Genomic DNA, 27,076 nt, shown 5'->3' with positions numbered 1-27,076 from the left:
GACGGGCAGAGGGACAGACAGACAGAGGAGTAGACAGAGAGACAGACAAACAGACAGGCAGAGGGACAGACAGAGAGACAGAGAGAGAGACAGACAAACAGACAGGCAGAGGGACAGACAGAGGTACAGACAGACAGACAGAGGAGTAGACAGACAGACGGGCAGAGGGACAGACAGACAGACAGAGGAGTAGACAGAGAGACAGACAAACAGACAGGCAGAGGGACAGACAGAGAGACAGAGAGAGAGACAGACAAACAGACAGGCAGAGGGACAGACAGAGGTACAGACAGACAGACAGACAGACAGACAGAGGAGTAGACAGACAGACGGGCAGAGGGACAGACAGACAGAGAGACAGAGAGAGAGACAGACAAACAGACAGACAGAGGGACAGACGACATCACATCATTGGACGTGCACTTCATTCAGTTGTGGTCTCAGCGATCTTTCTGCCTCTGAGGCCTCTGGGAAAACTTGATTCAATAATCCATTTTAGAAATTAGATGTTTGACTGGAGGCAATAAAAACGAGGGGGCGGGGGGGGGCAATTATCTTATTGATAAATCAACAGTAATCTGTGTGATGACCTCACCTCTGTGAGTCAGATTAACGATGAAGACATGAAGGTCAAAACTCAGTCAGCTCATTTACTTTATTGGCAATAATCACAGGAGTCTGAGGCCTGCAGAGACCTGCTCAGACCAGCTCAGACCCGCAGAGACCTGCTCAGACCAGCTCAGACCCGCAGAGACCTGCTCAGACCAGCTCAGACCCGCAGAGACCAGCTCAGACCTGCTCAGACCCGCAGAGACCTGCTCAGACCTGCTCAGACCACGTCCATTAGGGAAAACTGCTTCAGAAGTGTCATGAATGTTTAGTTAGTGTTACAACACTTCCTGTTTCAGCTGGTGGACCTGGGCCCAGTCCACCAATCAGAGGGCACAGACAGTGTGATGTGTAACCTGTAGAGCGTCTCAGTCTGGATAAAAAAGTAATCCAATCACTCAGGTTCAGACCTGGTTAAGACCTGGTTCAGAAAACCAGATCCATCAGCTGATGAAGACAAATGAAGCAGAGCGATGGTGATTATTGATTGATCAGTGATTGATTCATGTATTTAGTTTGATCACATTTTGATGCACCGACACACATCAGGTCAGAGGGGGGTCCCAGTACTGACCTCATGGTCAGGGTCTCGGACCTCTGCAGACTTTTTAAACCCAGTCCTCAGGGCTCAGGTTCAGACTCAGTCCGTCTCCCTGGAGGCTCTGAGACGTCCTCAGCAGGAGGGTGTGTGTGTTCAGGACAGGATCCTGGTCTGAGTTTCTAAGACGAAGGTTCGCCTACTCACATGTCAAGATCCAGCTCTGAGCCCTGTGGCCTGAAGCTGTCCTGGTCTCACTGGAGGTTTCACAGCTCAGAGGTTTCTGTCACTTTGAACCATCTCATCAGCAGAGAGCTCTGCCTCAGAGCCTCTGAGGGGGGGGCAGTTCAGCCCAGTGGACAGGACGAGGCTCAGCACGTCATTGCAGCACATTAGGATCCACATTAGAGTCTCTATGAGAGCAGCTGATAGTCAAAACCAATCGCTGCCAGAGTCCACCCTAAGTCCCCTGACGGTCAGAGGACCTGAGGGGGATCCTAACCGAGATCCAGCTGAGGCTCAAACTGTCTGAACCGGCTCTGCTCGGTTTGGGCCACAACATGAAATGATGTGAGGTTCATATGGATGGAAAAATAGAGGATCCTCTTCAGTCCAGGAGCATCTGCTGCTGATCAGGGAAACCTGAAAACCTGTTAGAGCTGCTGGTTCAGCTGTGAACACAGACCTGGTCTACAGGAGGAAACCAGCTCCCTCATCCACCTGAGTCAGAGCTCTGTCATAGAACTGAGCCACTTCTTATAGTTATCATGAGGTCGACTTCCTTCTATCAAAATAAAAATTCAGATTTTATTCATCTGTCAGTCTATTATGTGTTTGTCAGGGACCAGTGAGGGGCAGTGAGACCCTGTGATCCAGACCACGGTCCAGATCTCTGTCTCTCTCAGCTGCTGAGACCGGTCGTCCTCACCTTACTGTCTCATCTAAAGTCCAACAGATCTGAGTCTGACTCCAAACCTCTACCTCTGCTGCTGGATGGTGTGAAATGCATGCTGGGACACTGGTCTAAAGTGAGACCTCCTCAGGTCATTGGACTGAACTGGTCCACAAAGAGAGACCTGAAGTGTAAAGAGGGATTTACCTTCACCTGGTCTATGTTTGAAGGTCCAGACCCTGAGGACAGAGGCTGTTAGACCTGGACAGACTGCTGGACCACCACGTGTCTCTGTGAGTCCTCAGAGGACCTGGTCTGTAAAGTCTGCTGCCTGATTAGAGCTTGATGAGGCAGGAAGCTCCTCTAATCACACCCTTCATGTTTAATCTGCACAGATGAAAACAGCTGCTGACACCTGATGACATCACGCCTCCACATCCAGCAGCCTAGACTGCTGGATCAGGACTTGAGGTGGAAGGGGGTGGAGCGTCTGAACTACGCTCCACACACAACCTTCACAGAGGCTAATGTTAGCTTGTTTAGGCTAACGTTAGCTTGTTTAGGTTCACATTAAGGCATTTAAGTCTAATTTGTAGACTTAAGACCAGAACTGGATCCTAACTGGACCAAAACACTCAAGGAGACCTCCACAAGGTTGTAAACAAAGAAAAACTGAATGGACTCTGGTGCCATATAAACCAGACAGAGAGGAGATCCATCATCATCAGACTTCAAAACAAATATCTGGATCAGATCCTGGTCTACAGCTGAACACCTGACGACCAGCAGAGACCGACAGCTGCACAAAGACCGGCAACAAAACAGCCTGAGCAGAGAAGAAGAAAGGGCTTTAGGCAGTCCAGCATCAGACACCTGCTGGTCACATGGGGTCCACATTGATCTGGTTCCAGTCAGAAAGAAGTCAGCGTCCTGCTGCTCGGCCGTGATGGATGTGATGTCTTTGTGTCCCGCTGCAGGTCTCTGCTGGCTTGGGTCAATCTCTATTAAATTACAAAAGTCCACCACTCAAAGGATTGATAGATGGATACAGCAAAAACCCAACCACAAAGAGGCCAGAGAAGCCTCCACCATTCACACCAGACTCCCTCGACAAAAGACGTGTTTTTGTTCTGGTTCTCTTTTCTTCTTCTGTGGCAGCAGAAATTTGAAGTCACTTCACTGTGACATTACAGGACTAAACCTCAGTGAGTCTGAGGAGGAATTCCTGTGGTCAGAGAGAGGATCTGTACAGGAGGAGAAAACTGAGCTGAGGAGTGGAAACAGGTTAAAAAGGCTGATAGAGATACAAATACAGTTTAAATAATTTACTCCTCCATTCCACAGACTGAAGGACTAATGACAGATTCACTTTAAAATCAATCAGTAGGTTTATTGATAATGGAAATAACTGGCTGTATGTGAACTACTGTTACTGTCCTGGATCATATTTGTGTTATAATGGAGGATAAAATAAAAATGTGATGCCATCATCACTGTAACAGGCTCTGCTGCAGATGGTGATGCATTGTGGGTAGTTGTTGGACCGGTTTTTCTCCGTGAACCCGCCCCCCCCCTTAGTGTGTTCTAAGCCAGGACTGAACAAGGATCCTGACCTAGGACTGTGAGGGACACACCTGCTGACACACTAAATAAAGGTGTTAACCTACTGGACCACAGGTAGTCCGGTTTGAACACACCTGGTTATTGATTCATTGGTTCAGGAGCTGAGGAGGAGGAGCCTCACACTGACCTGCTGACATCAGGGAACTGGACCGGGTAGTGTAGGACCACACACTTAGGACGGATCAGCTGATCCAGGCCTGAGGGTCGGTGGTCCGGGATCTTCTTCATGTAGGAGGAGATGGAGGACAGAAAGGAGTCCATGTTGAAGAGCGAGTTAAACACGACCACGTCTGACACCAGGCTGCAGGACAGAGATGAAGATGGAGGTTTAGACCGGATGTCTGCAGGCTGAGGTCACACAGGTTCAAACACCTGAGACACCACATCACAAACACCTGTCAGCGTTCTGTTAGATATGAACAGGTATTAATCACCACAGTGACTCTGCTCCTCTGCAGGTTTTTATAGACACAGTGGATCTTTGAGCGTCTCACTGAGCTTCATTAGAATTCACATTAGTGAAGTAATCTGGCCTCAGTCCAATCTGAGGAGTCTTAATGATCTGCCTTAACGAGGTTAGAGGAGATGGAGAGAGGAGTCTTATTGACAGGCTGCCCTGCAGATCAACAACAATCAGTTTTCTGTTGGAGCTGCTCTGTGCTGTTAGTCTGAGTAATGACAACATGACGTGCTGCAGCATGTCAGCCCTGCTCATTAACCAATCATGTCAGCCCTGCTCGTTAACCAATCCCGTGCAGCCCGACAGGCTCATTAAGACAAACGGTCACAGCTGAGCAGGGAGAGAAACAACCAGCTCTTTAACTTTGATATTGTTTATCTCAATTAAAACTTAACAAGTCTTTAAACTAATTAATAATTAAATTATTGGACACACAACACTAACGTGACATTAGCTGATGTTGTATCAGTGTAAATCTTGACCTCCTGTTTCAGACAGAAAATAACATCAGTTATTTCACGGTGATGCAGTCTGTGACAGAACAGAATCCTGTTCAAGTCCTCATTAAGATCCATGACGGAAGGACGGCGTCGGTTTCTGGTGCAATAGAGACACCAGTGAGCGTCTCACTAGTGCCTGTAACCACAGACTGTAAATAAAGATGGGCGGAGCCTCTGTGACATCACCCTCAGGTTTCTGAAGCTCAGAGTGAGCTGCTCCACCATCACCATCTTGGCAGTGTCTGACTCCGCCCCTAACTCCTAGCTAATCCAAAGATGGTCAAAGAGGTGGGGCAAGTGTGGAGCTGAGACCTTGTGCCAATCGTACGCTCACCCACCTGTCACTCAAAGAGGCCACGCCCTCAATTCTCCATCACTTTAGTCCTTAATAAAATGTAAACAGGTGAGTTGTATAAATTCAGCCGTACAGGTGTCATGAAGGAGGAAATGATCTCTAGAGACCAGAACAGTTTCTGTACCAGGCTGTAAACATGTTTCTTTCTGCTGTAAAGTTGGACATTTGAACATGAGAGTCTATGGGGACTGACGCACTGCTGGAGCCAGACTCTAGTGGTCATTAGAGGAACTGCAGCTCTCAGCTTCAGGTTTCAGACCTGGAGGTTGTGGATGTAACTCTATGGAGATCTGCTCAGTTTGAAAACGTCCTCCTTCAGCTGGTCTGTCATACCTCAGACCCTCCTCCTCACCTGTCACCTCCATCACACCTGAGCAGTGAAACCAGTACTGCAGTCAGACCACCTGATCCACTGCCACACACAAATAGAATGGGTCACTGATCTTTACCATGACAGGATCTGGTTGTATCCATACTGGAAGTCTCTCTCCTGGTCTTTGCGGACCGGGTAAACCAGCTGGTTCTCGTGGAAGTACAGGACCTTCTTCAGACGGGCCAGATCTGGTCTGAGTGCCACCAGTTCACACAGGTTCAGGACCGAGCTGCTGAACAGGACTCTGCAGAGAAAGATGAGCACAGAGTCACACAGAACCAGACAGCAGCAGGCAGGTTCTAAGTTTGTGGATAGAAAACAGAACCAGATAGAACTCTGTGTTCTGCAGGTTCTGCGTTCTGCAGCTGGAGAACATCAGCTGGTGTTTATCTGTCACCAGGTTCTCACAACCGTCTGATTGGTGATCAGGAAATGATGATCAACTAATACTACTCACTGAGCAGAGACACTGACACACCTGAGTCCACCTGAGTCCACAGACCAGAGCTGGAGCAGACCTTCTCACTGATAGGTTAATGAAACAAACAGGATGTCAACAGCTGACTCTTCTGTCTCTGATCAATAAAAGTTTAAATGAAACCACCAGGAAGATAAACCTCAATGATCAATTATCAGAAGTGTTGTCAGTGAATGTCCTGGACATCAGGGAAGACCTGGCCCTCTGAGCTGCAGCAGGGTACACACACAGACTGGAACCCTGTGGGTTCAGGACCCTGGTAAGAAAACAGATGTGAGGATCAGCAGCTTGATCCACAGGAAGTGCTCTCACTGCTCCTGACAGAGGACTCATCTGGTTTGAGTCAGACCGGTTCCTGCTCCACTTCTCTACCACAGGCCTGAAAACAGACTCGACCAGGTCCAGGAAGTCGGTCTAATCCAGATCTGAGAGCTTCAATAATCAGCACAGGCTCCTGGAGAAGCCACATCAGAGTCCTACATCCAGGGTTTAAAAATGGGAGGGGGTAAGTGGTGAAGTGGTGAAGATGGCAATACATGAGAACGTGTTGTCGTTCAGCAATCACAGGTGTGAGCTGTAACAGTGTCAGTCCACCATGTTGGCTCTAACCTGGTCCTCTGTGATGACCTCCACACCTGTGTGATGTCACTGAGTCTCACCTATATGATGGACAGGTGGGGATGGTCTGGCTGAAGTACAGAGCTGCTGTCCTCGCCCTCCAGTGCCACTTCTTGGCGGGCAGCGTAAAGACGGAGCAGGCGTCCATGTTTTCTGTCAGCAGGTCGATCAGCTGTTTGTGAGATCCTCCGTAGAACGCCTCCAGCAGGAGGACGCTAGGGGAGGGGGGGGCCTGACAGAGAGGGGGGGGCAGGGATTAGGTGAAAGGATGTTGTGTATAATAAAGTGTTTGTTAGTGACTGTTTCCTCCTTCCCTGTGAATCTCTTTTACCTGTACAGGTGTGTGACTGTTGCATGTACAGGTGTCTGATCATGAACCGAAGCACTGGACAAATATAACTGTGACCTGATGGTGGCGCTACAGGAGGAGTCAGAGGATCATGAACATCTTGATTCTAAATAATTAATCATTAATCAATTTGTCCTTCAAGTCATTTTAAACATGAAAACCACTGGGTCAACGTTGTCATGACAACACTTCCAGGTTTCTTTGGATACACTGCATCATCAAGGTCCAGTCTCACAGCTCTTATTGATTATTGATCTGCTGAACTCTGCTATGACAGGGCGTGTGTGACACTTAAACACAGTGTGTGTCCACTTCCTGTAAGAAACACAGACATCACATCTGGATTCACAGACACATCTGTCTGAGACGACACTGAATGGAGCAGGTCCTGGTCCAGACTGGACTCTGATTCACAGAGACACTACTTCAATTCACAACAACTCAAACACACGTGTCCATGAACAGACCAGGTGAGACACACCTGGAAACAAAACCGGTGACAAACACAACTAAACCTGTGAACATCTGTGGAAGCAGCTGTTAACAACATCTTTAACACAAGTCTGCTCCTGCCTCAGAGTCCAGATCCTGATCCTGGACTCTCTGATCCCGGTCCATCTACACTCTGGTTCATGTTGACACTGAGCTTATCAGGAAACTGATTTATCTGTTTTATTATTATTGACTTTTAAATGTGAGTGAAGATTCTTCAGGTTCAGGTTCCTCTGATCCAGATGGGAAATCAATTCATAGACAATCAATACAGTTTTCGATTATCAAATTCAGTACCGAGTTATATTTTCATATAGGTCTGAACTGTGTCCTCAGGTCCCCCGCCAACACTGAACAACTGAACAGTGAACATGATGGAGAGGAGGCTGCATCAGGGTTTGGCCATGACTCTACATGGTCTATTACTAACAACAATAATAATAAGAATAATAGCTGACATGTGCAGTGATTCTGCAGTGAGCTCAAACCCTCAGACAGAAGCAGACAACACTGAGCTGAGCTACAACACATGCAGCAGCCTGATGGAGGCGACGTAGTCCTGAACCAGGAGTTGATTTCCCTTGTCGTTCCCTCCTTTCAGCCACTAAATGAAAAACTATTGTTTTGCTTTGCAGAAACAGACCACAATAAAGCAGCAACACCATCTATCTGCAACACAATGTGTCCTGATAGAGCAGCTCGGCTCCATTATGATGTGAGGAGCTCTACGCCGCCGGCAGCAGGAAGTGGACGACTTACAGGCCCCGAGCTTTCTGTGCTTCCACTGAATTCCCTCCCAGTGATTTCCAGTCCGCCCTCCATTTAGCTGCCCACAATGGGAGCTAATGTAGCTGCAGCAGCACTCAGCACTCGCCCACAGACTGCTCAATCAGTCGATATCTGCTCCCTGCAGTTCTGTAATGCCACTCATATCTGGAGAAGGAAATGAGCTGTGCAATCTGCTCTCTCTTCTGTTTCTGTCGGCGAGGGCAGATACCAGTCCTCCAGTTCAGCAGAGGTTAAATGCAAATGCCTCAAAAATAAGAATCTGATTGGAAACACACGCAGAACGAGGCCCATTGTGCAGAAGGGGTTCAATCTATTTCCTGAATGCTGCCACAATCATGTGAAATATGAAAATGTGAATGTGTCGGAGGGGGGAGGAGAACGAGATGGTTGGATTAACTCGGTGGTCCGTGACCTTTTTAAAACCAAGAAATGTTGACTGGGTCCAGGTTCAGGACTCAGTCTGGACCAGATCAGAGACTTCTACTGTTCACGCTGTTTCACTTTAACTTAATTTAATTAGAGTCCAGTCCTTCACAACGAGAGGAAAAACATGGAGAAACTACAGAGACATCAAGAACTTTTTAGTTTTTGTCAGTTTGTGTCTGACCCCTCAGACTGACACTGGATCCTGGACCAGTCTCAGGACCCTCAGGGAGGTCCTGAAACTGGTCCAGGTTGGAAACCACCAGATTACAAAAGAAGCAAACCAGAAGATACAAAAAAGGAAAACAATAAATAATAATAATAATAATAATAATAATAATAAAGAGAAAACATTTCTGATGTTTTATTAATAAAGTGACATGGAAAAATAAAACAAACAATAAGAACAAACAACTGACATAAATAAATCAACTAAAGTGGACAAATTAAACAATAAAAAATAGACAGCAATGACAGATGATGGTTACAATGAAAAATGTCAATGAAAAAAGGGGAAATTAAAATAGACGCTGTATGAAAAAAAAAAATCAGTCAGTCAAATGAAGACCTGAGAGATAAAAGAACAAATAAATGGATCAATAGAATGATTAAAGTCTTCAGACAGAGACAGGAACCAGAAATCAAACAAGAGTGAACCAAAAAACACACAAAAGTCAAAACAAGACAACATCAAACAATAGAAGTCAGAAAGTAAAACTAAAAATTTTAAAGTCTTCAGATGAATCAATAAAGGAGAAAATAGAAAGATAAAAATGGACAGAATGAGGACAAAGGAGAGAAGGCTGTAAAGAAAGAAACTAGGTGGTAAGGATATAAGGAATCAGGAAGTACAGGAAAGATGGAAACTGAAAATGTAAATAAAAGCGTATGAGCCGCCCACATCGAGCCTGACCGTCCTGCGTCTGATGCTGCTGACAGGAAGTTTGTTAGTAAATGTGAGAATGATCGAGTAAAGCAGAGAGAACACATTATTCCACCTTAAACTCAAAGAGTCCCCATAAACCACATCGGGGGATTCCAGCCTTGCAGACTCATCTCACCTAGACACCTTTCCTCGCCCACTGCTGCGAACATGGAAGGCTGCCGACACACATGAAACAAAGGGTTAATGTCATCGATTTCCCCCTGGCAGGGAATCCCCCCCGAGCAGCGAGCCGGCGAAGGGTTAATGAGAGGCGACCAGAGGCTGAGTCAGCGCTGAGTGAGGCGGGAAACTACAGTCAGTCAGTGGAATCAGGCTGGAAATGTTTTTCTGCTTCTTCATGTTTCATGATGTTTGTTGTGAATCTGTGGGCGCTGCAGGAATTCACTACTTCATCCTGTCCTCATGATGTCATTGTGACATCACTGTCTGACAAACAGATCCAGTGTAATTCACCATCACGGACACTTCTGTACAGTAACATCACACTGATAAGTATCATCAATACAAACACTAATAATATCAAGTCAATTAATGTGATGGAATATTCACTAATTAATCAATTTAAAATGCTTGACTCATTTAAGTTGAGCAGCAGTCGTGACAACTGAACTTGGACCCACACCACCTGGAAAGACGGCCTCAGTCCCCCTCTTGATGGTGGACAGTCCGGGATCTCAAACAGAGCTGGACTCTGAGGTAGACCTGTGGTGTACTAATTAACCTGCTGATCACTGTCGAGGCCTGTCTGAGAACCACAGGAACACAACACATTTACACCACGAGGACGGAAACTTCCTCACATTGTCTGTGATAAGGCTCAATGATCAATCACAATATTCTCCCAATGCAACTGTCCACAGTGAAGGAACATCTGATCCAACCAACCAGGGAAAATGTAACTAGAATCAGCTCCTCTTCTCAAACCAGTGTCAGGTCACATCCTGTTTATCCAGACTCTCATCAGATATCAAACATTTCTGTGAAATTCTCTCATAATTTCTGTGTGAAGTCTTGAGTAATGACTAAAAGGTGATTTGTGAAGTCACACCGACCCTAACCCTTGACCTTTGACCACAAAAATGTAATCAGTTCATCCTCGAGTCCAAGTGAAGGTTTTTACCTAGTTCCCTGAAGTTGTTCCTCAGACGACCTAAAAACAGTAAGTCTCCAGCTCTGACTGTCGCTGGTACCACAGTGACTCATACCGCGAGCTGAGCCCTGATCTGTCGTGATGTCAGGTAAAGGTGGAGGGTAAATTAACCTACAGGACAAGTATTAAACATCATCCCCATCTAACTGTAGGGCTACTGTGTGTGTGACAACTTTATTTTATTTTATTTATTTATTATTGTTATTATTTTATGTGGGTATGTATGCTTGTGTGCATGTTTATCTTTTTTGTATGCATGTGTATGCAGCGAGGTTCACCTGCATCTCATTGTGCAACTTGTGTGGCATGTGTCAATGTGCTTTGTATGTTCTTATTGGAAATTAATAAAAACATTGTTAAAAAAAAACAAAAAAAAACATCATGCCCTCATATCCACAGTCTGGATCACAGAGACCACATCAGAAACATCTCAGTCCATCAGTTAAAGTCCTGAATTCACAATGACCAAGATCTCAGACCTCAGATCAGATCTCAGACCAGATCTCAGATCAGACCTCAGAGCAGATCTCAGATCAGACCTCAGAGCAGACCTCAGATCAGACCTCAGAGCAGATCTCAGATCAGACCTCAGATCAGATCTCAGACCAGACTTCAGGCCAGATCTCAGATCAGACCTCAGATCAGATCTCAGATCAGACCCCAGACCAGACCTCAGATCAGATCTCAGACCAGATCTCAGATCAGACCCCAGACCAGACCTCAGATCAGACCCCAGACCAGATCTCAGATCAGACCTCAGACCAGATCTCAGATCAGACCTCAGATCAGATCTCAGACCAGATCTCAGATCAGACCCCAGACCAGATCTCAGATCAGACCTCAGATCAGCTCATATCCTAAAAAGCTCAACATGTTTTAAACCTTCTCAGACATTTTCATGTTCAATAGACTTACAGACACAGTTTATTGTTAACTCTGTTTATATACTGTTTATCCATCAATACAGTATCCGTAACCTCCATATTGACAGATATTCATGGTTTCCTTACTTTCAGCCCTGTTGGAGATAAAGCCTCCTCCACTATGAACAGACTGTGACCTTCTGATTGAATAAGATCATAATGACATCATCATGATACTCAGGGTTTAGAGTAAATCACTGCAGTCTGGGCACAACACCTGCAGCCAATGTTTTCTTCACTGTCTTCATTTTCAGGAGGAGCTCCTGCAGGTTTGATCTGATCTCTGATCAGTCTGGGACAGAGGGAGTGAGGACCTAAACTGGTTTCTGTACAGATCGAGATCACAGCTTTGATCCTGGTCACAGATCAGCAGGGTTCAGCCCAGTTAATTTAACCTGGTGATTAAAGGTGATGGTGGTCCTGACTGTGAGTGGTCCTCCTGAAGAGCTGCTGTCACACCTGAACCTGCCTCACAGTAACAGAGATCCTCTGAGGAGGTCTGGACAGAGGTGTCACTGTGTGTCAAATATCAAAACTTTTTTCTTTATTCTCCACATCACTACACTGAGAGAGAGACCAGAACATCGGGACCAGATCCAGGACCAGATCCAGACCCAGGTCCAGGATCAACTACAATCAGGTCCACATCCAGGGCTGACTATAATTATTAGTTGATTTATTTATTAGTCAACTGACAGAAAATAATCAGCATTTTTTCTGATAATCAATTAATTCTTCAAATATCTGCTGTTCCATCTTCTCAGTATGAGAAGTTATATTTTAATAAATAACTGTCACCTTGTTCTTTAGATTATTATGGATTTTTCAGTTTTTTTGTTTTGTTTTATGGAACAAACAAATAATTAATTTAAAGGGGCAGATGAGTCAATAATGAAAATAATCATTAGTTGCAGCTTAAATATTGTGATAGTGTTAAATAATTGTGAATTTCCCCACTGTGGGACTAATAAAGGCTGTCTTATCTTATATCACAGTCAAACAATAATGTTCAGTAACAAACAGTTGGTAATGACATAAATAAATATATTAGTATAGTTTGAGAAAATACAAATGAATCATAATGAAGATAACTGTCAGTTTGTTAACATCTGATTATTTACTGAACATTTATTCTTGATGTCTCTGGGACTTTATCATTAAACTGCCACATCATAAAGTTCATACTGTTGTTCAACAAAAGGTTGATATTTCAAATCAAAACAAACAAGGTGAAACTCACAGGACATCATGGACTCTCTGAACCTCTGTGATTATGAGAATTTCTGAGACCATGAAACAAAGACATGAGCCATAAAACCTTCGAAATCTGCTTCATATTGTGTTGTGAAGTTTCAATTTAAAACATGAGTCATGTTCTGTGATCCTGTTCTGAATGTAGAGTCTCTCAGCATCAGTGTTAACTGCACAATATTCATATGACAGCTGCAGTGTCTTCACTTCAAACTTCAATTCAATCGCTGCTGTTTAGTCTCTTTTCCTCGTAAAGGCAGTTAAATTATTTCACTGTAGTTACAGTTTAAAAGTTGCTTTTTTGTTGTATTTTGTTTCGTATCTTTTGCATGTTTTTTTCAGGTTGTGGATTTTTCTGTTGGGCCACTGCAGTTAAACATTAATAAATACTATAAATCACAAAATACTCTCTAACCCTAACCCTAATACTACATTCACTCAAATACTGTTCTTAAGTATTTTACTTGGTACCTTGAGTATTTCTGTTACTTTACACTTTTTACACATTTCAGGGGGAAATATTACTTTACATATGTGAAGTAATATGCTCTGCTCTATATTTATCTGACAGCTGCAGTCACTGGTTCCTTTACAGTGATGAGGGCAAAGAAAACACAAATCTCACACCCTGGATATCTACTTTGTCCTAAAATACTGAAAAAGCCTCCTGAACATCTCTGAAAAAAATCCCCTTAAATCATAATCAGTGTTACTCAGCTGTTATTCATCCTCACATCAGATAATAACAGAAAAGCAGCTGCGGCCCTGAATCTTTTATTGATTTTATTATTTAATGGCTTTTGCCTACATGTGGACACCCAGCTCAGTACTGCAGTAAAGAACAAAAAATTGCAGTAAATGTACCTGACTACTTTCTATCGCTTAAGTTTTCTTCCGTTTATATTTGAAGTCTTTCACAACATTAATGTTTAATTTAAGGTGTCGTCACATTAAACCTGGTTGTTTTGCTGTTGTAGTGCTTCATGTGGTTCTGATGGGACAGGATCAGTCCTGCTGTGTTAGCTCTGTTAGCTTTCTTAGCTGTGTGTTAGCTCTGTGTGTTAGCTCTGTAAGCCAAGCACACCGCAGGACTCTGCTAGCAGCTAACGGCTAACAGCTAACCAGCGCCCCTCCTCGCGGTAGAAATACCGCTCCTCCTCCACCTTCACCGCCGGTAACAGTCCCTCGGACTAACGGAGCATTGTCGCGGCTGTTCCCGGTGGGGACACGATTATCAGCGTCCCCACCGGAGGACAAACAACAGCATGAGCTCACTAACATGGACGGTTCATTCTACGGCAGCGCGACACTCACCTCCGACTGCATCTGCCCGGCGCCAACTTACACCACACGTACGACCCGGTGCGTCATCACGTCAACTCTAAGTCCCAAGTTTTCATACACAGTCTATGGCGGCAGGTCCTGCTCTGTCCAGTGGCAATGGCAGTATTTCTTTTCGATACCAAGACGTACAGAGCCAGAATTGCCAATATCGATATTGATACCAATACTTGTTATTATTAATGAAAAGGTGTTTTATGTACTTTCATGTAGGGGAGCAGTGTCATGATTTATGAGGCATATGCATTATCAATAGACTGACATTTTAATGACCACTAAATGATTTGCCAAAGGTTATCAATCATCCTGTGAGGCCTGGGTTCGATTCCCAGCAGAAGTATCTGTGTAGCAGGTGAAGCAGAACAAAAGTGGCTTCATTCATGCATGCAGCACTTCACTCTGTGTGCAGTTATTTTTTGAGCATTTTCAATGCGAAAAGGACAGTAAGAGAGAGAGAGACGGGTCAGAGGGGGATGACATGCAGCCAGTGGCACAGGCTGGATTTGAACCCGATAACCCAGTAAGGACTGAGATAATGGTATGGTCTTAAAGGGCTGAATCAGGTGAGCCACCTATTATTACTTTTATGTGTCAGAATGGTGTAAGTGTGCTGTGTGTTGGACCATGGTCAGTTGTGCACAACATGACAACAGCTGTGGCAAAGAGCGTGTGCACTTTTCTGTGCTCACGACAAGAGAACATTGTTCGCATAGAGAGTTCCCCTCTGAAATGAGTCCAACAAAGAAGAGAGAAACCGAAACTGGTATTGATCCTATTGACGCTACGGTCAATCTTCAAATACAAATACAAGACGTTGTATCGGTGGTATTGTTATTTTGGGGTCGATCTGCCCATGCCTAGTATAAGCACTACTAGTATTAGCATGTGGCAGGAACATTAGCAGTAGCAGGAGCAGCAGTAGCAGTATTAGCAGGAATATTAGCAGTATCAGGAGCAGTATCAGGAGCAGTAGCAGTAGCAGTATTAGCAGGAGCAGTAGCAGGAGCTTTAGCAGTAGCATTAGCAGTAGTAGCAGCAGTATTAGCAGGAATATTAGCAGGAGCAGTAGCAGCAGTAGCAGTATTAGCAGGAATATTAGCAGTAGCAGGAGCAGTAGCAGTATTAGCAGGAGCTTTAGCAGTAGCAGTAGCAGCAGTAGCAGTATTAGCAGGAATATTAGCAGTATCAGGAGCAGTAGCAGTAGCAGTAGCAGGAGCAGTAGCAGTATTAGCAGGAGCAGTAGCAGTAGCAGGAGCAGTAGCAGTATTAGCAGGAGCAGTAGCAGTAGCAGTAGCAGGAGCTTTAGCAGTAGCATTAGCAGTAGCATTAGCAGTAGTAGCAGTATTAGCAGGAATATTAGCAGTAGCAGGAGCAGTAGCAGTATTAGCAGGAGCAGTAGCAGTAGCAGTAGCAGGAGCTTTAGCAGTAGCATTAGCAGTAGCATTAGCAGTAGTAGCAGTATTAGCAGGAATATTAGCAGTAGCAGGAGCAGTAGCAGTATTAGCAGGAGCAGTAGCAGTAGCAGTAGCAGGAGCAGTAGCAGTATTAGCAGGAGCAGTAGCAGTAGCAGTAGCAGGAGCTTTAGCAGTAGCATTAGCAGTAGCATTAGCAGTAGTAGCAGTATTAGCAGGAATATTAGCAGTAGCAGGAGCAGTAGCAGTAGCAGTAGCAGGAGCAGTAGCAGGAGCTTTAGCAGTAGCATTAGCAGTAGCAGCAGTAGCAGGAACATTGGCAGTAGTATTAGTATTTTGTTTATTTGGATAAAAAAACGGGCATTGTTTCTAAACAGAATTTACAGTGTTATTCAGTGTATTTCTGTCCTGTTTTTAATTAAACTAGTCTCAACTTTTCACCTGTTTACATTAGCATTAATAAATCCAGTGAACAGAGAGATGACACACAGATTCTCCAGTTCACCGACAGTACTGCAGTTTTTGTTTAATACTTCAAAGAGATTAAAATGATTCTATAAAATCCATCAGAGTGGTTCAGATCTCAGACATGAATCAGAAACTACATCAGAAAGTCAAAACAGTTGAAGGGCTGACAGTACAAATACGAGCAGCAGAGAGAGAGAGAGAGAGAGAGAGAGACAGAGAGAGAGACAGAGAGAGACAGAGAGAGAGAGAGAGAGACAGAGAGAGAGAGAGAGAGAGACAGAGAGAGAGAGAGAGACAGAGAGAGACAGAGAGAGAGAGAGAGAGACAGAGAGAGAGAGAGACAGAGACAGAGACAGAGAGAGAGACAGAGACAGAGAGAGACAGAGAGAGAGAGACAGAGAGAGAGAGAGACAGAGAGACAGAGAGAGACAGAGAGAGAGAGACAGAGAGAGAGAGAGACAGAGAGAGAGAGAGGGAGAGAGACAGAGAGAGACAGAGACAGAGAGAGAGAGAGGGAGAGAGACAGAGAGAGACAGAGACAGAGAGAGAGACAGAGAGACAGAGACAGAGAGAGACAGAGACAGAGAGAGAGAGAGAGACAGAGAGAGAGAGACAGAGACAGAGAGAGACAGAGAGAGAGAGACAGAGAGAGAGAGAGAGAGAGACAGAGAGACAGAGACAGAGAGAGACAGAGAGACATAGACAGACAGAGAGAGACCGAGATACTGAACTCTGTGTCTGTCAGTTTGACGTAGCAGAACCAAAAAGCAGCCCAACAACTTTGTCTAAAGATTTTGTCTGTCCATTAAAGGAAAAGTAAATCTGTCTACACTGGCTCAGGATAATTTCACTGTTATCTTTGTCTAGTTTACATTTGTCAAAGCACTTAGCTGCGTTCTGTGTATGAAAAGTGCTCCATAAATGAAGTTTATTATCATTATTATTTGACTGATCCTTGTCTTTGCTCCCTGTTTCTTTTTCTAAAGCAGGTTGAATGAAAGTTTCTCTGAGTAACTAGAATCAGAAATAAGGAGGAAGGTGAATCAGAGGTTTCATATCAGTGTCTGTGTTCAATGCTGTTGTGTTTGTCCTCCTGTGATCAAACTGACTGATGATGTGAGTGAACAGAAATGTGACAGTAACATGAGGACGCTAAAAACAGACTTCATCATCATCATCACAGAGCGTCTGCTCATGAATCAAACACAACTGCAGACAACGTCTTACAAGAAGAATAACACAGCTTTATTAAAATTTAATTTGGCTACATTTATTCGAGCATGGTCATTTCCAAGAGAAATTAAAAATTCAATAATAATACTTCAGACATTTCAGGAATTCCTTCATCATCATCATCATCATCAGTCCTTTGCCACCTCACCAGTGGGATGAATAAAGTGGATTTTTTTCTTACTTCAAAAATACAGTGTTTTCACAATAATTATCGTATCAAAAGTTCCCCAAATTTAGAATTTCCAGTAGTTTCAAAGGAAAAAAACAAAAAAAACAAAAAACAAAAAAAAGAACAATTGACATTTTCCAAATACCATAAACGCTCTCTATTCATATTTTTGCTCCAATAGTCAATGAGAGAATCATTTTTACTAAAATATATCTATTTGTGAGGAACTCTAATACTGTACACTACAGTATGAAATAAATAAAATTAGGTAATATAAAATGAGTCACATAAATAAAATGGTAAATTCTCAAAACAAAAAAACAGAAATTTGTGTTGGAAAATTCAACAAAAACAAAAAAGTAATACTGACAAAAATACTGTCATGGAACAAAAACAAACATACAGAAAATTGCACAAACATATGTAAACTAACAAACTGCTGTCTATCTATGCTAATACTGACAAATCAAAACAGAATGAAATATTCATTTTTAATACTGAAGCCGAGCAGAGGACAGGTGATGTACACTGTACAGGGATGGCACTTTGCAGAAACGCACAGGTGAGAAGGTTTGCATATAAGGCTTTCTCTGGAGAAAAACACACAAAAAGGCTCTGTCCTTTTTTATTCTTATCTTTTTAAAACTGAGCCCTTTCATATCTGCGCTCCTTTCTCTCCTTTTTAAGACTCACATCGACATTTTATTTTGAAAATCACACAGGTTTAAATGTTCTTTCACATATATAAAAAAAAAAAATCAGGAGGCCCAAAATCGTGTGGTTAGTTGGCAAATGTAATAAAAGAGGATAAAAATAAAAAATGTCACAGTAAATAAAACAGACAAAAATACCACAATAACACTGACAGGATGTGACAAGTAATCGAGGCTCTATTCCCTCTTTTTTTTCTTTTTTTTAAATTAATTTTATTTTGTAGTGATTCAGGGAGTTGAGTGCAATTTCCTGATGTGGAGTTTCAAACACAACAAGACACAGGAAGTTAAGAACATTATAGCACCACACAGCTTTTAGGCCTTTATAATACTGTACATTAAAACAGCTTCACTTCATTATAATGATAATCATTATTACTTCTTTTGCTTTTATTTTATGCCATTTATTTTTTTTTTGCATAATGTGGATTCTTAAACAATCCCACCCAGCTTCATGACAAGGACGTTGGCGGTCATCATGTTGCATCTCTGGTTAGAGGCTGAACAATCAGTCAGGGTTCAGAGGACCCCACCCCACTAACCCCCCAGGGGTGTTAGGATTTTTTACTAGACTGGAGAAAACACAGGACTGATCCTGTTTGCAACAGAAATACAGCCTCAAGTCTCATTTCATGTCACTGATCAGGAACAAGTCACCGACATGTGATGTCCAACAGTCGTGACCTTTGACCTGTGGGGTTCAATCTGCAATCTCAAAGGTTTTCAAACAGCTGTGTCAGTGTTAACTCACTAAAACTGAAGATTCAATCTGAAATTCAACAGTTTACGGAGATTTTATTTCTACTTGTTTCACAGATTTGACTGGGATGAACTGAGTTTTATCATTTTCACGTTCTTCATACTGAACTCAAATGTTGTGCTTGACTGTGATCAGTGAGTCTGACTCTTTCGTCTTATTGTGTTTCACAGAATCTATATATTAATCACGACAGTTTCAAAGTTTAGCTGCATCCCAACAGACACCGGACGTAAATGTAACGTCAGGAAGATGTTGGATTTTAATGACGCTAATGGTGCTAACACTGAACAGACGTTAAGTTTTGGTCTGAAATGAAAATCAGGTTGACGTCAAAAAGAGCATTGGTTCATAGACATTGTGACATTGTTTAGAAGACGATGGGTTTTGCTCACGACTCACATTGTTATTTTATATGTCATTAGCATCAGACGAGTGGAAGACGTTGGATTTTAGTTTCTTGACAACACAACGTAAAACCAACTAAACGTCAGCTCTCAGTTCTCTGTCAAGGCAATGTTGGCGTTAGATCTCCTGACATGACGTCACAACCTTCAACAAAATGTCAACGTCTGCAGTTAGCAGCAGCTAGCGTTAGCATCAAGTCCTCACACTTTAGCCTTTAACAAAAAGAAGCTAAAGGCTGAATTTACTTCAGAGTCACACAGATCACATTTTCATAGCTCAGTTACTAACAATCAAGAAAACTTTCACCAACACACGTTAGCATGAGCTGCGTCTAGCATGATAGCTAACAGTAAAAACCAGCTTTCACTGAGTTCAGACCAGATTTAAAAAGATTCTTTTCATTCTTAATGTTTCTGATCAAATAAACTGTTTTAGGAAACTTCACCCTGAACATTTAATGTTCAACATGTGATTTTGGAGGTTGAAGCTTTAGATCAACATTAATGTTGACAACACATGTTCTTCACTGGATTAACTATAAATATAATATTGGGGTAAGATAAATGAAGACTGCAACCCCCCCCCCCCCCCCACCCCACCCCAAACTCCCCCCTGCTGCACCTCCACCCCTGATCATTTCTGCTCAGCCCCTTCAAAATAAAAGCTTCCTTCTAAACCAGGAGAAACTGAATCGCGCCAACAGGACAAATGTTCCAAAGCGTTTTTTTTTTCTCAACATTTTCATGGATCAGTCCTTCTGGTCCAACTTGCCGTCTGTCTTCCCTTCTCGTGAACTCTCATCCATCAGCTGCATCGTGTCTTTGCCCTCCTCATCCCTCGCCAAGTCCATCTGGCTCCTGCTGTCACCTCCCTCCCCTTCCTCCTCGTCCTCTTCCTCCTTTCCTTCCCTGAAACTTGCCTCCTGTCTGTCTGTCACCTCCTTGTACGTCTTGTTATCCACTTCTCTCTCCTCCCGCCCTCCTCCTCCTCCTCCTCCTCCTCCCTCATTGACGTCCCTCAGGATCATACCACCACTGCCGTCCTCCTGCTGGTCCTCGGGGTCCGAATATCCAAGTGGCCCCAGCCCCTGCAGGTAGGCCCTCCTCATCAACAGCTCAGTGGGCTCCAGACCTCCAATCACCACACCTCCTCCACCCTTGTCCCGTGCCTCCCTCTCGGCCGCCTCCCGCTCCTCTGCCTCCCTCTTGCAGTAGGAGTAGCGGTGGTTCATGTGCTGCGAGTACGAGCCCGAGTGAGAGAAACGTTTGCCGCACTTGTCGCACTGGTAGGGCTTCTCCCCAGAGTGCAGGCGCGAGTGCTCGATGAGATGGTGTTTGTGTTTGAAGGCCTTCTTACAGATCTGACACTGGTGAGGACGTTTCCCTGCAGAGACACAGCGGGGGGGGGGGGGGGGGGGGGGGGGGGTGAGTACACACACAGCAGAGCTTCAGATGCACACAGGTAACACAACAGCTGCTGACAGGTGAGAACAGCACACAGAGAAACAGGCTCATTGCTCAGTCTGAATCTCAGCTCTGCTTCACTCTCATCTCCTGTACCTGAGACCAGGTTCAATCACACCTAAAAAAACCAAACCACTGATCCATCATCAGGATTTCTCTCAGTAAAGACACGTTCACGTTTTATTTCTCATGTTATTTTGTGTGGTGATCGTTTAAGAAATACGTCGTGAGTATGATGCTGTTTCAGCTCTTCCCACCTGCCGTCTCACAGAGATAACATTATCTCCAAAGTAAGACTCCTGGTTGCTCTCTCTGTCCGTCTGTTACCGTGACGACAGCGAAGCAAGAAGAGATGCCTGAGGCAACGTGAACCTGCAATGGGCTGCGATGACATCACAGCACCAGATTTAAACCTGAGGAGGAACAGGAATCCTTCACAGTCGTAACACCGTCCCCCTCCATCCTGACACACACCAACACACACCAACACACACCAACCCACACTCGCTGCTGGATTTACTACGACTCAGGACGAGCAGACATTTCTTCCATCTGACTGAACAGGAGGCTTCAGTCTGCTGCCAACCGACAGGCTGAGTGCCATCCAAACACACGTCCCACGCACACATGGACCAGAAACACGGCCTCACCACAACCATGCCAACACACACTCGCACACAGAGAGGCCATGCACACACATGCACAACTCCTCACACACACATGCAGGCAGATCGTAGCCACAAATAGACCTGGAATGCCTGTAACATCCACCATAGCTGGCATAGTTTACTGTTACACACACACACACACACACACACACACACACAGGGTGCAGCAAAAATAACCAAGACAGCGGATTCCTGCTCAGAGTCTGGGGGGGGGGGGGGGCATGAACGAGGGATGATGCAACTGAGTGAAAGAGACGAAGGTAGAGCGGGTCCTGCAGACAGGATGGTACCTGAGACCACCAGGTTGTGGTTTTAGGTCCTGATGCATCACACAGTTCAGTGTCAGTCAGTGTGTTGTGTTACTACGTGTGATTTGTGTATTATTTTTCATATTTTACAGTGCAGTGGATTTATACCAAACTTCATTGAAAAATAGACAGATTTTAGATTGTAAATCTTGGTTTAGGCAGGTTTGGACAGAGGTTTCATGTTCATACACAGAATGTGTATCTTGGACAGATCTGAACTCACTCCACAAAATGAAAATTGTCCCTGAAAGAAACTTTAAATCCACGTTGACTAAAAATCACAACTTTATTCATGTTTTGATTCATAATCACTTGAATTATTACAATTTTTATGTTTGGTCTCTGTGGATCTCCATGGTTTAGATGCTGACGGCACATAATAAACCTGGAGACAGTTTAGTTGTTGATAAAGATAAAAATGAGACATGTCTGTTATCGTCTCTTCAGTGAACACCGGGAGTTATAATTTAGATGTTTGCTGCTGAATGTGATGTATTTATATCTGTGTCTTCATTGCAGATGAAGGTTGACAGACGGTTCACCTCTGAGATGTTTACTGGTGTGTTTGTATCACAAACTGTTTGTTTCCAGTTTAAAAATGTAAGAAATGGACCATCTCTCTTTGATTATTAATATTTCCTTTTGATCTTCCGTACAGTCAGAGTACACTCACATGCGCAAACAGTAACACATGCAAACATGCACACCTCCTCCTCCTCCTCCTCCTCTCTCCAGCTCTCTCTACACAAAAACATCACAGTATGAATGAGATGTTGCTTATATTTGGGGCACTGAATGTTTATGTAATCCTCTCCATATTAAATGATCCCTACCCCCTGCTGAAAAGAAAGGAACATGTTAAAGGCCATGGTTTACAGAGAACAAAACAGAAAAATAACAGAAGAGAGAAAGAAAAACTACAAGTGGGGGAGCTATGTGACTAAAAAAACAAAAAGGAGAGAACGAAAGGAAAATCTGAAGACATAAGATATGAAGGGTAGGGGCACAAAAGCATCGGGGGTGGGGTAAAAAAGAAGTGTCCAAATTTTATATATACCTGTGTGCTCATATTTGTGTCTTAGGAGGGAACTGGTCTTCTGGAATGTTTTGTCGCACAAGTCACACGCGTACATACCACTTTCAGTCTTCTTAATCTTCTTCCTGGAGAGCAGCGAATCGCTGTCTGTCAGGTCGTCCAGGCCTGACAGATAGTCCGCCGTCCCGTCCAGCAGCTCCCCCTGAGACACAAACACACATTGTTTCAATACACCCCATAATCCCACACCTGTCGGCTTCACGCGCAGAGACACCTTCTGCTACGACCCCCCAACCGCCTCCATGATCCTAAGTCTGGACAGAGCTTAAAGGCCCAACCTGGGTAAGTCCCTTTCATCCAGGAGACACTTAAAAAGGGGGGAACATATGGGACAGGGAGGTTTCAGATTGTGTTTACCGATAAAAACAAACCAGGTGAACAGATCTGGTTTTCATGATCCTGAATTGTGTCAATTTCACCGAGAAACAACAAAAAAAGAAGAACAGAAGTGAAAAAGTGCTGTCACCAGAAAAAAACTCTACAAGTGGCTGCAGAAACTACCTTTATTCTCTACAACTATCTGACCAAAAGCTCCATCAGTTTCTGTTCTGGATGTGGAGCTTTTGATGGTATCACCCTATCTTGACCAGAAGGCAGTCATGTAGTCGAGGTATTATCTATGGTCAAATGTCCACTGTGAGCATGATTGACTTCCTGCCAAAGGTGACTTAAAGGTTAAGCGTGAAAGTCACCTTTTTTTTTTTTTAATCAGAATTTTTTTTGGGGCATTTTTTTGCATTTATTGATAGGAAAGTAGAAAGTGACAGGAAAGGGACAGAGAGAGAGGGGGAAAGACATGCAGGAAAGAGTCGGGCCAGTCAGGAGTCAAACCGGCACTCGCCTGCTAAGAGCATCCGCTCATGTGGTACATGCCCTAACCACTCCGCCACCCTGAAAGTTGACTTTTGACCCTGAACAGTACTTGATTGTCCTACCAACAATAAAGTGCAATTTCCCTGTACCTACCAATTGTACCAACTGTACCCAATTTCCAGTACTTTTGGCTCATTTACTGTCGTCTATCTACTGTAGACAGAAAATGCCAGAAAAAATGAAACAGCCGTTGACAAAAAAATTTAATTTAAACGTCTACATTTTGCTGACAACTGGGGACCTTCTTCTGCTGAATAAGTCTGTGATGTAATCGATCAATGAAAGGTTACAGAACACCTACAAATAGACATTGTGGTTTCATCTACCTAGTTTATTATTTAGATAGACCTATTGGTTTTGTTGCAAGCCTTGCACATTAGAGACATCATGATCCCCAAGTCAAGATAAGCCACTCCCCAGCTTCCCAACACTGATACATCACTGATCCATAAAACATCCATCGGCACTTTCTAGCTACTGTGCCCTGTAAAGAACTCCCTCTGTGTTTATGGTGCATCCAATGTGTCCTTCTGTATTCAAATGTTCAGGTCAGAGTGAATTCCTGAACTTAAAAAGTTTGGACATGAAAAATTTGAGACTTCAACAGCAAATCTTTTGTTCCTGAGCCTTAACAAAGAGGCTTTAGCAGCCAAAACTAGGGGTATTCAACCATGAGCCAACGGCCAATAGGGCATTACTCCAAACAAAGAGAGGAGGAACTCCAAAGTGAAATCACCTGCTGAAGTGATTGGTTGAATTATAACCTACTGACTTTTGGCTCTCCATAGCACCTGGTTGGCAACACTTAACACTTTTTGAAAGATCCTGACAAATCATCTATTGTGTCATTTGGTTTGAAGATTAGTTTTACCTGGAAACCTGGTTTCCGCTGGTACTTTCTCCTCTGCTGCATTTCAGCAAATGTGGCTGCCCCGGTGGCATAGGTGTAGGCCATGTGGGGCAGGAAGCTCATGGGGTCGAGGCCGGGGTAGGGCCTGAGGCCTGGGATGGTGGCCTGGGCGGGAGACATGAAGGTAGGTGGAGGAAACGCTCCGTGAGGTGGCAGGGAGGTGTAGACGGGACCACCAGCAAAGGGATTAATCCCAAAGATAGGGCTAGTGCTTTTCTCCAGCTGGTGGACAGAGTTCCCTCCACCATCTGAGCCCAGGACCTCCTTCTTGATGTTCATCAGGTCTAAAGGTCCAGACCCCTGTTCTCGTCCTTGCGCCTCTCCTTTGTGCTCGATGATGAAGCCATTGGGTCTGGGTCGCTTCTCTCCTACAGCAACAAGTCTCTGCATCATGTGTTTGGGCAGTGACAGATCCAGTGGTATATCCCCATGGGCATCCTCAGAAGCTAGGCTGTTTGGAGTGTAAGAGCTACTCTGAGAGTTTTTGGAGGAAGTAGAGGAAAGGTTGAGGGGTGATGGAGTGTTGCTCCTCAGGTGGTCCAAGGGGTCTAGTGGTTTGTCCCCTGTTGTCTGCCTGTTGGCTGTAAACTGGTTGGCTTTTGTGAGTCTGAGGGAGGTGTCACTGTTAGTGAAGCCTCCGTGTAAATCTACGGCAGGTAACAACATTGGTGAGCGACTCAAGCTGTGCTTGAGGTCCGGTCCACTGCAATCAGGAGGGGGCGACTTTTTCCTTAGACTGCCCCCATGGTGGTTTTTGCTCTTCCACTGGGCAAACCACTCCTTCACAAACTCTTGGGGGAGGCCGACAGCAACTGAAATTTTGAGCAGTTCCTCTGAATTTGGCTCAGTGTTCATGGCAAAGTAGGTCTTGAGCACTGACACGTGGTCCTTGAACAGGTTGATGGGGCTGGTGGCCCGCTCGTTACTGGGCAGCTCAGAGGCCATCGCCCCCCTGCGACCAGCAGGGCTGCTCTCAGTTGGCTGCAGGACGGCTTTGATCTCTTCATTCATTTTGCACAGGTAACGTTCATGTTGATGCAGTGGGATGGGCCCAGGGAAAGTCTCCTTGCAATACTGACAGGAAAATGGCAGGAACTGATTCTGGCCATCATGGGATTTCTCCTCCCCGCTGAGATCCACTAAGTGGGTTGGTTTCTCCTTCTTGATGTCCAGTTGCCTGTTAGAGTCATCGATCAGACTTTTGGCCTCATTGACCTTCTCCAGTGTGTAGTCAATGATGCTTTTTGTGGGGCTGCTGTGGCCCATCGCCTGGAAGTTGGCCTGAACAAGCTTCTGTTCCTCCATCTGGGCACCGAGCTCCTTCATGTAGGCCCTGAGCTTGGATATCTCTTCTGGATTCCCATCCATCTTCTGCCTGCACACCGTGTTGTCCACAATCTGAAGCACCTTCTGAACTTCGCTCAAGTTGTTCCCAAGAGATCCTGTGTAGCCCAGCAGGGGGAGGTCTAGCCCCATGCCTCCCAAGTGTTGAAGGGGGCTATGGGAAGAGCTATGGATGCCCAGGGGACTTCCGCCACGGCCGTTCAGGTAAACCCCCGGTCCCCCAAATCCGTGCTGAGAGGCCATCAGCAGCCGGTACTCATTGAAGTCCATCGGCTCGGCTTTGATGTCGAGCTGACACTGCTGGTCTGGAGGGCCAAGTGGTCGCCCATTTTCCAGTTTGTGGCGGAGCTGGGCAAGGGTGGGGCTCCCTGGCGATGAAGTTGTGGAGTTAGGGGAAGAGCCGGGTTTGCCATTGTTTCCATTGCGCACTCGTCCGTTGACAGTGATCAGGCCGATGCATTTCTTGCTGCTGATGTGGGAGCTGTAGGAGCCAGAATGGGAGAACCGCTTCTTACAGTTGGAGCACTCGTATGGTTTCTCACCTGCAACACAACATGAAATATGGATTATTGCTCTGTTTCAAATTTCAGATTCATCTTGTCACACAAGTAGCCATCAGTGTTTGCACAATTTGCACAGTTTTCTTAGTAGCTCTGCATGCTGAAAGTAGTGGGCAGCTCGTGATAACCGGATCAACGATTTTGTACCATTTGGACTACTGGCTAGATGCTGACAAGCCAACAAGCTAATTAGGCTGGTTGAGATTCACAAGGCACTAATAGGTTCAACAAGTCTTTTGGATACCACCATGCCTGTATATATTCACTTTGACTTTTCCTATAGTTAGGAGTATAGTATAGTATAGACAATCAGTGTTAATTGAATTATAGAAGAATGACTTGACATAATTGTGTAAATATGAATCATTCATGTAGCTGCAGAGGATCAGTGTCACTGCTGCAAAGGAAAATGTGTTAAAATTCATTGCTAACTCTATTCAAAGAAAAGTTGTCAGTTGTTTCCACTGGTGCTCAGCTTTGATCGGTCCACGTGGCTGATATGAAACAGGTCGACTCAATTCAGAAAACATGGTGAGTCATTCAGCAGAGAGCTGAGGAGGAAGCCTATGAAATGAAAGATATGG

The 27,076-nt window shown here is 44.5% G+C and overlaps 2 protein-coding genes across 8 annotated transcripts in view; both read right to left on the bottom strand.

The window, feature by feature from the left end:
- The window catches only part of gtdc1 (glycosyltransferase-like domain containing 1), a 35,850-nt gene extending 21,420 nt beyond the window's left edge, over nt 1-14,430 (bottom strand). The window contains exons 1-4 of one of the 5 annotated variants that reach the window (XM_071472558.1): nt 14,084-14,430; nt 6,488-6,678; nt 5,427-5,594; nt 3,790-3,963 (exon numbers count right to left, since the gene is read on the bottom strand). In XM_071472558.1, coding sequence (XP_071328659.1) covers nt 3,790-3,963; nt 5,427-5,594; nt 6,488-6,678; nt 14,084-14,095 — 545 coding nt within the window. In that variant the 5' untranslated portion in view covers nt 14,096-14,430. Of the gene's footprint in view, nt 1-3,789; nt 3,964-5,426; nt 5,595-6,487; nt 6,679-6,777; nt 8,754-9,560; nt 14,061-14,083 lie in introns of those variants that run through there. The other 4 variants (XM_071472555.1, XM_071472557.1, XM_071472556.1 and 1 more) reach the window with 4 other exon arrangements.
- Nucleotides 14,431-17,213: 2,783 nt separating this feature from the next.
- zeb2a (zinc finger E-box binding homeobox 2a) overlaps nt 17,214-27,076 on the bottom strand; it is a 48,742-nt gene continuing 38,879 nt past the window's right edge. For 2 of the 3 annotated variants that reach the window (XM_071472480.1, XM_071472478.1), the window contains exons 8-10: nt 24,550-26,474; nt 22,767-22,947; nt 17,214-20,653 (exon numbers count right to left, since the gene is read on the bottom strand). In XM_071472480.1, the coding sequence (XP_071328581.1) occupies nt 20,019-20,653; nt 22,767-22,947; nt 24,550-26,474 (2,741 nt within the window). In that variant the 3' untranslated portion in view covers nt 17,214-20,018. The remainder of the gene's footprint in view (nt 20,654-22,766; nt 22,948-24,549; nt 26,475-27,076) is intronic. The other variant, XM_071472479.1, reaches the window with a different exon arrangement.

Source organism: Trachinotus anak, unplaced genomic scaffold (assembly GCF_046630095.1).
Source record: "Trachinotus anak isolate AG129_WGS33_773 ecotype Australia unplaced genomic scaffold, CSIRO_AGI_Tana_v1 ptg000039l, whole genome shotgun sequence".
Classification (NCBI taxonomy): Eukaryota; Metazoa; Chordata; class Actinopteri; order Carangiformes; family Carangidae; genus Trachinotus; species Trachinotus anak.
Note: the sequence above shows the minus strand (reverse complement) of the source record. Positions and strands in the feature narration are given on the sequence as shown.